The sequence below is a fragment of the Carlito syrichta genome, unplaced genomic scaffold (assembly GCF_000164805.1).
Source record: "Carlito syrichta isolate Samal-C Ts95f unplaced genomic scaffold, Tarsius_syrichta-2.0.1 Scaffold315561, whole genome shotgun sequence".
In the NCBI taxonomy this organism is placed as follows: Eukaryota; Metazoa; Chordata; class Mammalia; order Primates; family Tarsiidae; genus Carlito; species Carlito syrichta.
The window spans coordinates 523,546-537,548 of NW_007259657.1; the positions used below are offsets into that span (position 1 = coordinate 523,546).

The 14,003-nt window shown below is 42.6% G+C and overlaps 1 protein-coding gene across 2 annotated transcripts in view; it reads left to right on the forward strand.

The window, feature by feature from the left end:
* The window catches only part of TRIP11 (thyroid hormone receptor interactor 11), a 53,289-nt gene extending 44,016 nt beyond the window's left edge, over positions 1–9,273 (forward strand). The window contains exons 14-18 of one of the 2 annotated variants that reach the window (XM_008072954.1): positions 1,856–1,937; positions 3,281–3,395; positions 3,808–3,924; positions 5,023–5,167; positions 8,896–9,273. In XM_008072954.1, coding sequence (XP_008071145.1) covers positions 1,856–1,937; positions 3,281–3,395; positions 3,808–3,924; positions 5,023–5,167; positions 8,896–9,116 — 680 coding nt within the window. In that variant the 3' untranslated portion in view covers positions 9,117–9,273. The remainder of the gene's footprint in view (positions 1–1,855; positions 1,938–3,280; positions 3,396–3,807; positions 3,925–5,022; positions 5,168–8,895) is intronic. The other variant, XM_008072955.2, reaches the window with a different exon arrangement.
* Positions 9,274–14,003: the final 4,730 nt, after the last annotated feature.

The following is a 14,003-nucleotide window of genomic DNA, read 5'->3' on the forward strand; positions in this document are numbered from 1 at the left end:
TCCGTCCCCTCATCCCCCCATGTCCAAGTCTAAATTCCTTACTGGAAAGACAGGAAAGGAAAAGTTTGTAGTAGATTTTCCAAATACAAACCTTGCTTATATAATATGGTTGTGGCAACCATCTCTGTTTTGGTAAGGTTGACCCATTCTGTGAATAACATTTTTCAATTTAGATTTTTGCAGTTTAGAAAAACCACAAACCATCGTAAACAGTTAAACTAGACATTTTATATATGCATTTAGTACTATAAATCAGAATTTTAAGCATTATACAGGAGAATGAAAACATAAAGCAAGCAGACCCGCCCTAATCTATAAGGCTCAGAGGAAAATTCTTGGAGAAAGGTGTGTTGGGAACAGAGACAGGAAAGGTGAGTAGGGCTAGTAGGCAGTACTGATGGGAAAGAGCCTTTCAGACAGAAGAGAAGACTTATGCTGAATTCTTACAGTGGAAATTGAGAGTGTGGAAATATACCATACATTTATTAGTCTATTGTTTTTTGACAAGGGTGCAAAAAGAATGGTTTCTTTACCATTTAGTGCTGGAACAACAATGGTAAAGAATGGTTTCTTTACCATTTAGTGCTGGAACACACAGAAAGATGAAGTCGGACCGCACATCATCCCATGCATAAAAATTAACTCAAAATTGATCATAGGCCTCAATTTTAGAGCAACTGTAAAAACTCTTCAAAGACAGGAGTAAATTTCATGATGTTGTTTTGGCAATAATTTCTTAGATATGACACCAAAAGCACAATCAACAAAAGAAAAAATAAATGGAGCGTCATCAGAATTAAAAGGTTTTGTGCCCCAAAGGATAAATGCCATCAAGAAAATGCAGTGACAGCCCACAGAGTGGGAAGAAATGTTTGAGTCATGTATCTGGTAAGGAGACTTGCACTTAGCTACTCCCAGAAAAGAGACACCGTCTCTTGTGTTCCTGATTTGGAAAGCAGGGCCCTGCTACAGCAGTCTCTTCATTTCCCTGAGAACAAACCCTGTGGCTAGCTTAAAATTAGGAGCACCTCTGAGCTCAAACTTCATTTCCAAGGTAACAGGTATGAAGTCTGTGTTTGACAGATTCTGAGCTAAGGACACTGGGGAACCTTTGTCCTGGGCCAGGACTGGATTTATAAACAGGGCACTTCCTGTTGTAGTTCAACACTTTGCCTTTAGTGCTGCTTACGTTCCAACTATTCCACCATGATTTGACAGATTTTGCTTCCTTTTCAAATGATAATTTTAAAATAGTCCCAGCATCCTTCTAAATCAGTCCTGAGTTACCGTAGTAAGGTTAGTACATGAGAGGTGAGGACCTACCTGAATTATACTTTGCAGTTTCCTGGACCCGGATGATTTGCCCTATCAGCTACATCCTGAGCTGTGGTCTTAGTGTATTAGCTGCTCTTCGTAGCCCACCATGAACAGAGTCCAGCAGGAAAATAGAAAAAGGGAGACGTAAAATTGTCCTTTCCACCTCCCCCCTATTAAGCAAGAGTGGCTCTGGAAACAATCCATGCAAGGAAATGGGGGTTAGGGAGGGATGGCTGTCTTGCTATGAAGTATCTAAAGAGGAGGAAAGCCTTTTCTGTTCTTAAATGTTCTGCTAAAGAATCGATCACTGTATTGGGGGTAAACCATGTGAATTATTGTGTATTCTGGTGTCTAGGTAATTGTAGGGTCAAAGAGCCTACTTCCCTGGATCAAAGAAGAGATGGAAGTAATTGAACATTTCCAGTTAGAATCAGTGCATTTATCTGAGGGTCATGATAAAGGTCTCAGTGGCTCATTGTGCATTCATCCAGAGGTTTTAGTCAGTTCATGGTATCTTTATTCACATGTTTTAAAACAGATGAGCTCCGGCAGGAGATGCTGGACGATGCACAGAAGAAACTGATGGATGTGGTGACCAGCACAGAAGGGAAAGTGGACAAGTACGCGTGTTCTCCTTAACTCTTACTTATTTTATGGTCAAAACAACTGTACACATTGATGCGTATATGTGATTCGATTTTTTAAAGCCCTTCCTTTTTCTTATACACTGAGTAAAGATGTGGTTAATGTTACCGAAGGGTGAGTCGAATAACTTTTCTTTTGCTTTTTAAAGTAGATTTCCCCAGCTCATCTTCCCAATATGAAGTACCTAGAAAATAAAGTTTGCTTTTACCATTCCGTTATTGTCTTTAAATGAATAGTCTTGCTCAGATGTATTAGGTATGAAACTTAGGTATACGTATGCAATAAAATCTCATTTAATATCTTAAAAATGTAGATATTAATGCATTTTTTTTTGGAGTCAAAGTCTCACTGTTGCCCAGGCTGGAGTGCAGTGGCATGTTCAGGGCCACCACAGCATCAACCTCCTGGGCTCAGACAGGCCTTCTACCTCAGCCTTCCAAGTAGCTGGTACCATAGGCATATGCCACCATGCCTGGCTAATTTTTTGATTTACTATAGAGACAAGATCTCACCATGTTGCCCAGGCTGGTTTCGAACCCCTGGGCTCAGGCAATCCTCTTGCCTCCACCTCCCAAAGTGCTGGGATTACAGGCGTGAGCCACCGTGCCTGGCGACATTAACACATTTTTAATGAGTGAAAATGGGGGACTATAATTGTAATGTTAAGCTCACAAATAGCTGTTGCCATTCAGCTGTCTGTGTCAGGTACTTAGGGTCATACTGGGGTGGAGAGAATGTGGGTGGCTAATCAGGATGTTTTGAAAGGTGTCATTTGAGGTTGTCTGAAAGACTGTTCATTATGTTTGTCAAGATTTTTTTTTAAGTCACTTTATTTTTTTATTTTTTGAGTTGGAGTCTCACTCTGTCACCCAAACTGGAGTACAGTGTCATGCTCATGGCCACCGCAGCCTCAACCTACTGGGCTCAGGCAGTCCTTCTGCCTCAGCCTTCCAAGTAGCTGGAAGGAACTACAGGCATGCACGATCATGCCCGGCTAATTTTTTTTTAAATTTATTGTAGAGATGAGGTCTCACCAAGTTGCCCAGGCTGGTCTCGGCCCATGGGCTCAGACAATCCTCTCACCTGGCTTCCCAAAGTGCTAGGATTATAGGTGTGAGCCGCCATGCCTGGCCTAAAAGTCATTTTAAACTACATTATTGTTTAGTCTTTTTCACAGTTAAATGTTTAGCTGTATGTAATTGGCCTAAGAGTTGTATGTAATTGTTTAGTATAACTAACTATTTGTACATTTAGTCTTCAGCGTTGGAGTACACTCAATGGTGCGTTGGTATGAGCTGTTTCTGCCTTTATTTCACAGAGTCCTAATGAGAAACCTCTTCATTGGACATTTCCACACACCAAAAAGTCAGCGTCATGAAGTGTTACGACTAATGGGCAGTATTCTGGGTGTCCGAAGGGAAGAAATGGAGCAGGTAATGGACAGCGAGAGCCACTGGACACATGTCTACTGAGCTGGTGGCACAGAGGAAAGCGTTTGCTTTTATTGTAGATCTCTCTTACTGGATATAGTTTCCTCGGTAATGTGGAAATGGAATTATTTCATTCTACACTCAAGAGGTAGATTTTTTTCAATTTGTATGATGTTTTACAGTTTATAAGCCACTGTTCAGGATACTGTAATTTTGAGATATGACAATCCCAAAACTTATTTGAGATTACTTGGGATGTATTTTATTGTATTTGTAGCTTCTATTAGTAGGAAACATTTATTAGGAATTGAACATGAAAAGCAAGGTTTACTACTACCAGAAATCATGTAAAAGTGGGTCTTCTTTTCATCTTCTTGTATTGATAGTATTTTTCTGTTTTAAAATAATTTTTCAGATGTTTAATGAAGATCAGGGCAGTGTTACCAGGTGGATGACTGGGTGGCTTGGAGGAGGATCAAAAAGTGTCCCCAACACACCTTTGAGACCAAATCAACAATCTCTGCTTAATAGTGTAAGAACTAATTTTATTTTTGCTGAATAGGAATGGTAAAATTATAGGTCACATTCATTTGCAGATTTAGATTTCTTTTTTAGGATATTTTATATTGCCCTTTTATTTTGGAATTGTGGAAACTGAGACCCAGAGAGGTGCTTAGCATAAGGATAAGCCAGTTTTAATGCTTGTGTTTGCACACAGGTTTTCTTTTAACTTTCTGTATGGCACTTTTATTTCTCAGAGTGTTGGCTGTTCCTTTCTTTGTGCCTGACTCTGCTTCCTTAGGCAGCTTGGCTGCTACATTATGAGTGTCTTGGAGATAGAAGGTTTGTTCTAAGTCATGGAGCTAATGAGTAATTAGTGAGTACCTGTAGTGCCCCAGACTGTCCTCAGCATTGGGAATGCAGCTGCAAGCAGATAGACCAGGTGCCGGCTTCAACCCACATTCTGACAGGAGGAGCCAGCTGGTAAACAGGAAACCACAGCCCAGGATATAGTAGGCCTTTGAGGAATGTCAGTTGAGTTGGGGAGGACTATGAGCTAGAATCTGGAATTTTCTTTTATTTTTTATTAAAGAAGACACGGAGGATAGGTGACTTACCCAGAGCTGGTCAAAGGTAAAACCTTGTTTTACTTGGCTGGCATAATATTTAATAAGGCGAGGTCTGTACTATATTATTTTAATCTGTCAATGTTACTGGGTTTTTTTAACTATATTCATTGGTTGTGTCTACTTTAGAAAATCATGTTTAATGCGTCTTTTCCTTTGATGGCAGTTTTTCGTGTTCATGTTAACAGTAAAGTGATCTGATGTCTAAGTACCATTCTTTGATGACAAGAAAAATAAGTGCTTTGAGTTGGCTAATTCTGATTGTGGGATGTTTGAAATGTGTGTTGCCATCAAAGATTATTGATTAAATTGTTACATTTGTGTAGAGATAATCATTTAACTAAAAAGCTAGCATTCTCAATTGTTCATAAAACTCATTTTAAAAAGATTCAAAATGGCATGATCAATTTTTAATATTTATTAGTATAGCTGGTATATTTTCTTAGCTGAAGTGTATGTAATTTTATTATCTAGCCTAATATAATCGTAATGTTTTCTCTTAGTCTTTTTCAGAGCTTTTTGTTAAATTTCTAGAAACAGAATCTCACCCATCTATTCCACCACCAAAGCTTTCTGTTCCTGGTATGAAACTTTTAGATTCACCAGGAAGGAGAAAACAAGATACTAATGTACCAGAAAGTTATAAAGGTAAAGCCAGATATTTATTTTTTCTATAATTTAAAAAATTGAATGTTTGTGATTATGTTTTATAGTGATGTTAACTAAATCTTTAGTGGTTTTGCAGATATGCAATGACTGCTTCCAGAATTCCAGTGAAGCACAGAACTTTGACTTCATGTATTCTTGTAGCAAGCCGATTCCTAGTTGGCTTAGATTAATTTCAGCAGTTTGAAATACTTTTCCTATGTGTATCAGATAATGCTTTTCTCTCTGCATGACCCACCTTGATTGTCCTGGAGGTGGTAAGCTGGTTACCCCACTGCTTGGTGACCTGTTTTCCTTTCCCTCCAGTGGTTCTATTGCTGCTAGGAGTTAGATGTGTAGTATGTGACTTGAGAAGGGTCTTTCCCATGAAAATCTAAGCTTTACACTCAGTCACCAAACCTTGGCTCATTGATGTATGTGAGCATAGTTTAGTAGATGGTCTTAGCCCTGTAGGAGTACTGTGAAGAGCCCTTGTACTTTGAAAAGTGTCTCTGGAAGCAATGGCTGGTGTTTGTAAACACATGCACGTATTTTTCTTTCCTGCTAGGTGGTAAGGGTATGATTTATGTTCATATCACCTATACCAGCATGCAGTAAAACCTCCTGAGTTGATATTAAATTATAATCAATTAGATGATAAATATCCTCTATTAGAAGATAAATCTGGCCAGGCATGGTAGCTCACGCCTATAATCCCAGGACTTTGGGATGCCAAGGTGAGAGGATTGCCTGAGCCCACAGGTTCGAGACCAGCCTGGGCAACTTGGCGAGACCACATCTCTTCAATAAATCAAAAAATTAGCCAGGCATGGTGGCATGTGCCTGTAGTTCCAGGTACTTGGATTGCTGAGGCGAAGGACCACCTGCAGGTCAAGGCTGCTGTGGCCATGAGCGTGCTACTGCACTTCAGCCTGGGCAACAGAGTGAGACTCTAACTTAAAAAAAAAAAGAAAAGGAACTTAAATCTTCATGTTTTAATCTAGACTAACATGTTTGTCATTTGGACCATAAAAGTATGTGTTATTATATACTCAAGTTTATATCACAGATAACTTAAATTTGAATACAGTAGTAAAGAATTTATATTCTGAAATTTTTGATACTTCCTGTTATTTAGACAAATATTTCTATTTTCTGGACTCTTAGAGAAAGTGATAATTTGTCATTTACATAACAGTTTTGCCTGCTAAATTTAGTGAAAAGTGATTACTTTATCTAAGAGGTGTAGACTGTGCTGAAGACATTTTTCCTTGTTACTCTGGACTGGAGGAGCATCTTGACGCAGATTCCCAAGTTCACTGTGACAGCTCTTCCCCTTTCTCCTCCTTCTTGTCCCCTGCCCTTTTCCTCACCCTCCCTTTCCCTCTGTCCCCTTCTTTCCTCTCCCTTTCCTACCCTCCCTCTTTCCTTTTTAAAAATCCAGTGCTGCCGGGCTAGGTAGCTCAGCCTATAATCCCGTGCCTTTGGGAGGCTGAGGTGAGTGGATTGCCTGAGCCCGCGGGTTCCAGACCTGCCTGGGCAGTGAGACCTCATCTCTACAATAAATCAAAAAATCAGCCAGGCGTGGTAGCGCATGCCTGTAATTCCGGCTACTCGGAAGGCTGAGGTGGAAAGATCGCCGGAGCCCAGCAGGTGAGGCTGCGGTGGCCGGGAGCGGCCACTGCACTCCAGTCTAGACGACTGAGTGAGACTCCAACTCAAAAAAAAAAAAAAATCCAGTGCCCAGCTTGATTTGTTATGATCAGAGACAAAAGGCAGTGATTATCTGAGTTGATAAGGGGTTTGCCCAAAAGAAGCAAGCTTAGTCTTTAATCCTGGATTTGGAAGTGTATCTTAGCTTCCTGGGTAACACCAGAAGACAGTCCTGAGTCTGGAGAGTTGTAGTTCCTGGGAATGTGCAGTCTGGGCACCCCAGATGTGCCCAATGCCAGGTGGATATGAAAAGGTGCTGCAGTGCTCTCCTTATCTGAACCCCATTGGCTAAGTGGGCACTGTGGGGGCGGCCTGTCTCTTACGACAGAGTTGTTAGTGGTCTTGAGTAACAAAGCAGACTGTGTCTAAGAAAGGAGACATTCAACCGTTCTCCATGGCTCAGCCTGTGATCCCGCACTTTGGGAGGCTGAGGTGAGTAGATTGCTTGAGCCCGTGGGTTTGAGATCCGCCTGGGCAACTTGGCAAGACCTCATCTCTACAATAAATCAAAAAATTAGCTGGGCGTGGTAGTGCGCACCTGTAGTTCCAGCTACTTGGAAGGCTAAGGCAGAAGGATCGCCGGAAGCTGTGGTGGCCGGGAGCATGTCACTGCACTCCAGTCTGGGTGACAGAGTGAGACTCCAACTCAAAAAAAAAAAAGAAAGGAGACATTCAACTGTAAACCAAACACCTATTCCAATAAAAGTGAATTGAGCAATCTAACCTCATAGAGAAATGATCTTATCAAGAATTGTTTTCAAACCTTTGAATGCCTACACGATAATCAAGTAATGTGTACATATATTTTCTACTTACTTTAAATGAATATTAATTCTAATTGTTATCTTTGTAATATGGGTTTGCTTTTTATGACCATTATAATTATTTGGGGAAAAGTTCTCAGGTCTTTCTTCTATCAGGTAGATGAGTAAAGGGTTGGCCTTGCAACTTGGACAAGACCTTTTAAAAAGCTGTGATTATTCTAAATGAAGGTTTATCAGTTATATAACTGATATTTAAATATAAAACAACAGTGTTGAGGTGTTTAATGAAGTATTACATATATATACAAATACTGTTCTTTCTCCTTTCCCCCATTTCTTTCTCTCATTTTTAAATTTTACTTATGTTTTTTTCTGTTGAACAGGCTGTCTTGAACTCCTAGACTCAGGTGATCCTCCCACCTTGACCACCTGAGTAGCTGGGACTACAGGTGCTACTACACCTGGCTGCCCTTTCTTTTATTTCTTGTCCTCCTTCACCCTCTGTATTTCATGGGCCTTGCTTGTGGGATCCAGAACCCAGAAGTACATGAATTGGGTTTATTTCAGGGCCAAATCTAGGAATGTAAAACACATGGATAGCGTGGTTCTTATCAGAAAATTTCCTGCATTACTAAGAATGAATTTCAGTCAGATTTCAGTGATAAAAATTAGTGTTTGTGTTTAGGAATTGAGACCTGTTGGTGTTTTCATTTTGAATAATTAAAGAGCAGTCCAAGAATAAGTGCTCAAGGCCAGTGTTATTACTAGCAAGATAGAACTTTTATTTGTTTGTTTGTTTGTTTGTTTGTTTACAAATGAGTCAGAGTCTCACTCTATCACCCAGGCTGGAGTGCAGTGGCACACTCATGTCCACCACAGCCTTGACCTGCTGGGCTCAGGCTATCCTTCCATCTCAGCTTTCCAAGTAGCTGGAACCACAGACATGTACCACCATGCCTGGCTGATTTTTTCATTGTAGAGATGAAGTCTCATCATGTTTCTCAGACTGATCTTGAATCCCTGAGCTCAGATAATCCTCTCGCCTCTGCCTCCCAAAGTGCTGGGATTACAGGCGTGAGCCACTGCACCTGGCTGCAAAGTAGAACTTTAAAGTTGATTGCTCTTGTGTAGCTAGGCTAACCAGTTTAACAATGTGGGAGTAACGTTCTCTGTGCTGTTTTATTCAGAGGGTTACTTCATTTCTACCTCTTTGTGAAGGACAGGCGATGAAATAACCCATTTTGTGTCATTCAGATGCAACAGACTCCAGGACTGGGAGAAGAACAGACGTGAGCCCCTTCCTCGCCCCCCGCTCTGCAGCCGTGCCTCTGGTCAACCCAGCTGGGCTGGGTCCTGGGGGGTCCGGGCATCTCCTGCTGAAACCCATCTTGGATGTCTTGCCCACATTCACACCTCTGCCGGTGTCACCTGACAGCAGCGCTGGAGTCGTATTGAAAGACCTTTTGAAGCAATAGATGATTCTCAAGCCAGAGACGATGTAGCACTTTAAAGAAACCGTGAACACTATGTGTACGTACTTTCACAAAGTGGCCTTTTGGAAAAAGTCATGTTTTTGTTTGCAGTTGTACTTTCTCTGAATTTAATAAAAATATTAAACCATTAAGGCTTTTAGATATTGCAGATGTCAAAAGAGCAAGTGCTTGCTATGTAATCTGCTTTTTTCCTTCCTATTTGACCTAATTTAAGCTAGGAGCATTTGATTTATCTTTATCTTAGTTTAAAAAAAAAAGACAAATACCAGTCGCTCTCTATTAGCTTTTTGTCTCTCATTTAAGCTGGAGACGTGGTTTATCTTTTAAAGATCACCAAGAGGTTTGTTTTTTTTTTTTAATGAAGGAGGAAGGAAAACACTAGTAGTACAGGAAGTCAGTGGGACATGTCTACTTGATGTCTCGGAGGACTTCATAGGCAGGCTTGGAACCAGGCTGTCCCTGGCAGGCCACAGGCCCTGGAACAGGTCTGTCTCGGGTCCTGTGCAGCCCTGCCAAGTGTGTGGACCCGTGTCCCGCCACAGGACTCCTGCACTGCCCTGCCAGCACACTGCCTTGCCCTGTGCCTGCCTTGCTCCCGACAGCCACTCACGGTCTCCACCTCGCCTCTGTGTTGCGTTGGGATGTGTGAGACAGCATGTCAGTTCTGAGAACGTTTTTCTACTCAGCGTCATTTCCTCTGAGACCATCCAGGCTGTTGCAAGTATCAGTAATTTGTTCCTTTTTATAGTTGAGTACATAGTATGGATACAGAATTTAGTTTTAAGAGTTAGGGTATCTGTTTAAAGATACCATCCTAAAACTTTATGTTTCCTCACAAATACAACTTTCATGAGCTGTGTCCATGTTACTAGTTAGCCATGTCATGGAACATTCAACCTCCTGTCTGAGGTGCTGAGTCGAGGACAGGAGTTGGAGAGAGGTCTGCTCCCTGGCATGGCATCACCCACGGCTGTGCTGTTGCTCCGACAGCACCAAGTGTTGGAAACTTAAGAGAAGGTTTCTTTAATTTGTTATAAATCTGCCAAAAAAAAACCCTGACTTGAAACTTAATTGTATCAGAATGTTCATATTTGTATTAGTTATTGCAGTTGTCCATTTAAAAACAACTTCCTGCAAATTTTGTAAATTTCAGTATGCCTTCAAAATAGAAATATTTGTATAACAAGAGAAGGTGAAAACAAGACTAAGCAGCAGGCTAATGGGGGTGTTTGTAAGTTTTGCTGTGATTAACTGTACACTGTCTTTTTTTTTTTTTTTGAGTTGGAGTCTCACTCTGTCGCCCAGGCTGGAGTGCAGTGGCCGCTCCCAGCCGCCACAGCCTCAACCTGCTGGGCTCCGGCAATCCTTCCGCCTCAGTCTTCCAAGTAGCTGGAACTACAGGCATGCACTACCATGCCCAGCTAATTTTTTATTTATTATAGAGATGAGGTCTCGCCAAGTTCCCCAGGCAGGTCTTGAACCCATGGGCTCAGGCAATCCACTCACCTCAGCCTCCCAAGGCGCGGGATTACAGTCTGAGCCACCAAGCCCGACTTGTTGGAAGACTGGAAGTCCTAATGATATGTTGATGGGTAAAACTTGTTTTTCTGAAAATTAAGTAGCAGAGAATGCTGCTTGAAACGTCCGTTTCCTTTGCTCAGGCACCTGGCCATCCTATGTATGGCACACTTGAAAGGAAGCTGTTAGGCAGGGTCCCCTTGGAACTGTCAAGCTGCCTCCTGTTGACTTTGCCCACTTTTATTTCTCTTGATTTCATTACCCTCAGGTTTTCATCTTCTTCTTATAGAATCACTGTCACTGGCTATCCTAAATGATGTACTGCTTGCCACTGAAGTTTATCTCAGTGGGGACAACTGAAATACTAGTTCCTAAGGTGAAAAAAAGACACACGGGCCTTTATTTTGAAGAAATAGAATAAGAAAAGGTTTTTTCTTTAAGTAGTATGTCACTATCTTTGAAGTATGTTTTATAATATTGTTGAGTGTTTCCTTCTCTGACCAAAACAGCCTGATCCCTCCTCATCCCATACTGACATGAATTTAAAAGTCTGGGAATAAGCACCACAGTGCATGCTGTCGCGTGGCTGCTACATGGGTCAGTGTGTCACTGCCCTTGTGCTGCAGCTCTAGTGCCTCATGGTTTCATTGGAGCATTGAAAATGTAGCTGACTGGGGTGCACAATCAGTGTTCATGATCAGAACTGGATAGGACTCACTGGATGTGTCAGGGTTATACCATCTGCTCAAGGAACGCTCTTCTTGGTGAGACTGTCCTAATATTGGCAGGAAGATGTTGCTGACGGTACGTCTAACTGTAGTATTGTTACTACAGTAACTTTTCTGTTTATTTCTTTATCCGTTTAGTTGAATTTGTGGTTGAATTCCACCTTGGCTGCCACAGTTTCTCACCACATTCCTAGTGGTTTTCAACCTCTGCACTATAGTAGAAAACTCATCCAGCCATTGAATGTGTTGGTAGCATAATACTAGGGCACATGGCTGAGTTTTAGTGTGTGCCGTTCTTGAGTTTTTTTTTCAAAATAAGGAAAGGGAAAAAACCAAAACCAAACAACAGAGCTCTAGGGAAAAAGGTGTGGCTTTCTTACTACTACCAGTTACAACATCCAGCATCCCCCAAGCCTTTGGTTTCATTTAACCTCTTAGTGGTTAATTGAAAGGAGTACAAAAACTCAAAATATGCATCCAAGCAGCAGCAGGGAGGCGCGGTATCTTCAGGAATGGAAGAGAAAGGAAAGCTACTTAGAAATACTGTTGTCACCAGATGTCCACCTGTTATGCCCCCCAGCATTCGACTTGATTTTCACATATCAAAGTGTTTAAAGCATCTTCCATCAACAAAAACTTTAATTTTGTAAATACCAAGTAAATACAGGTGATATTTATTTTATATATTCCTATGAGAAAAGATGATACTTTCAATGTTCTGACATTTGTGATTATTTGCCAATCTTTACTTTTTGACTTACTAAGGTTTCTCTGTTTAAAATGGACAAATTACCTTTTGATTTGGGGGGAACATCTCTAAATGTGGGACATTTCCAGCACAGCCTTAATACCAGGTTGTGCTTTATAGAGCTAGTGTGTTTTTTAATTTCTCAGGAGCACTGCAAGGCAGAAAAATCTTCCAAATAAAGATGGTAGACATAGGTTGGCAATGTCTCATCCACAATAAAAATATGTTTAGCAAACAGCCGCTGCCTGTTTCTTGAGAAGAGAGACATGGCTTCCACGTGCTGCTGAGAGCCGTGACCCGGGCTTTCCCCGGGTATCCATTATCAGAGTGCAGTCCGGACCTTGAAGTTCTGTGACTGGACAGTTTCCAAGATGGCAGTCTCTGTGAGTGAGGGCTGCATGGTCTAGGCAGCCTCCTCTTTCTGTGGACATCCGGGCCACCGGCTGCCTGGGCTCTTTTTGAGATCATCAGTGTGGCGGTGCTTCTGTAGATGGGATCTCGAGTGTTTTAGATGTTCACATGATGGTAGATCTGGGAGGTATGTGAATTTTCAATGCAAGAGCTGACCTGGGCTCTGACCTTTCTGCATGACCTTTAACACAGTCACTGGCCTGTGGGCTTCCTTGTTCTCATCTCTGAAGTCACACCCACCTGGTAAAACCTCCCAAGGGTAGCATCACATGACACAGTGACTGATACTGATTGAGTAAGCACATCACTGTGGAGCGTTTTCTGAGCTCCTAGCTCTGAACAGCTGCTGGAGTAGGGATTTTTGAGGCCCGAGAGTGAACAGGAATGCCAGCGTGAGGTGTGCAGCCAAGATTCTCCAGGAGGGGAGGCAGGTCAGAGCAGAGGTGCCTGCTCGAGGGCAGGGGAGAGGGGTGTTAAGACCCTGGGGCTGAGGAGCCAGAATGGGCTGCTGGTGTGCCAGACCTGGGTAGGAATTGAGTGAAGAGCAGTGAGGTGGGCTCCTGGGCAGAGCTGAGGCCAGATGCAAAGGGGAAGGAGTGTTAAAAGGGGAGGTGGAGGAGGCCGAGGGTGGGAGGACCCACCTTGCTGGGAAGGGTCCCTATGGGGCAGGGGCGGTGGGGGACAGACTTGATGAAGACAGGGCCTTTCCTCAGTGACTTTGAGGGAGCTCATCGCTGGAAACCAGGTGGCCCCAGGTAGTGACAGGCGCAGACTGGGGGTGACCTGGGGACATGTAGTGGGGATAAGGGCCCCACCTGGGCCTGCTAGGGGGAGGGCGAGGGCTTCAACACATCCTGAAGGAGGTGACATTAGAGCTCTTTGGAAGGAAGCCGAACTAGAACATTAAATGTCGGATTAGGCTGGGTGCTGTAGCTCATGCCTATAATCCCAGCACTTTGGGAGGCTGAGGTGAGAGGATTGCCTGAGCCCATGGGTTCAAGACCAGCCTGGGCAACTTGGCAAGACTTCATCTCTACAATAAGTCAAAAAATTAGCAGGGCATGGTGGCACATGACTAGTTACAGCGACTAGGAAGGCTGAGGCGGAAGGATCGCCTGAACCCAGCAGGTCGAGGCTGCAGTGGCTGTGAGCGTGCCACTGCACTCCAGCCTGGGCGACAGAGTGAGACTTCAACTCAAAAAAAAAAAAAAAAATGTCAGATAAGTCAGAGGGTTCCAGCCCATTCTAGGAACACAGAACGTCAGAACCCGAACCTCAGCTTCCTGTCCTCAGGCTCAGGCCAGGCCATGCGAACGGGATGTGGCCCAAGGGTTTACAGCATGTTACTGTCGGAATTTAGCACATCCGGCAAATTAATAGTCCGTTATGATTGCAACAATATTTATCTTGGAGATACAGAAAATTCAAGAATGTTGATAAGGGGGATCACTTAAGGCCGATAGT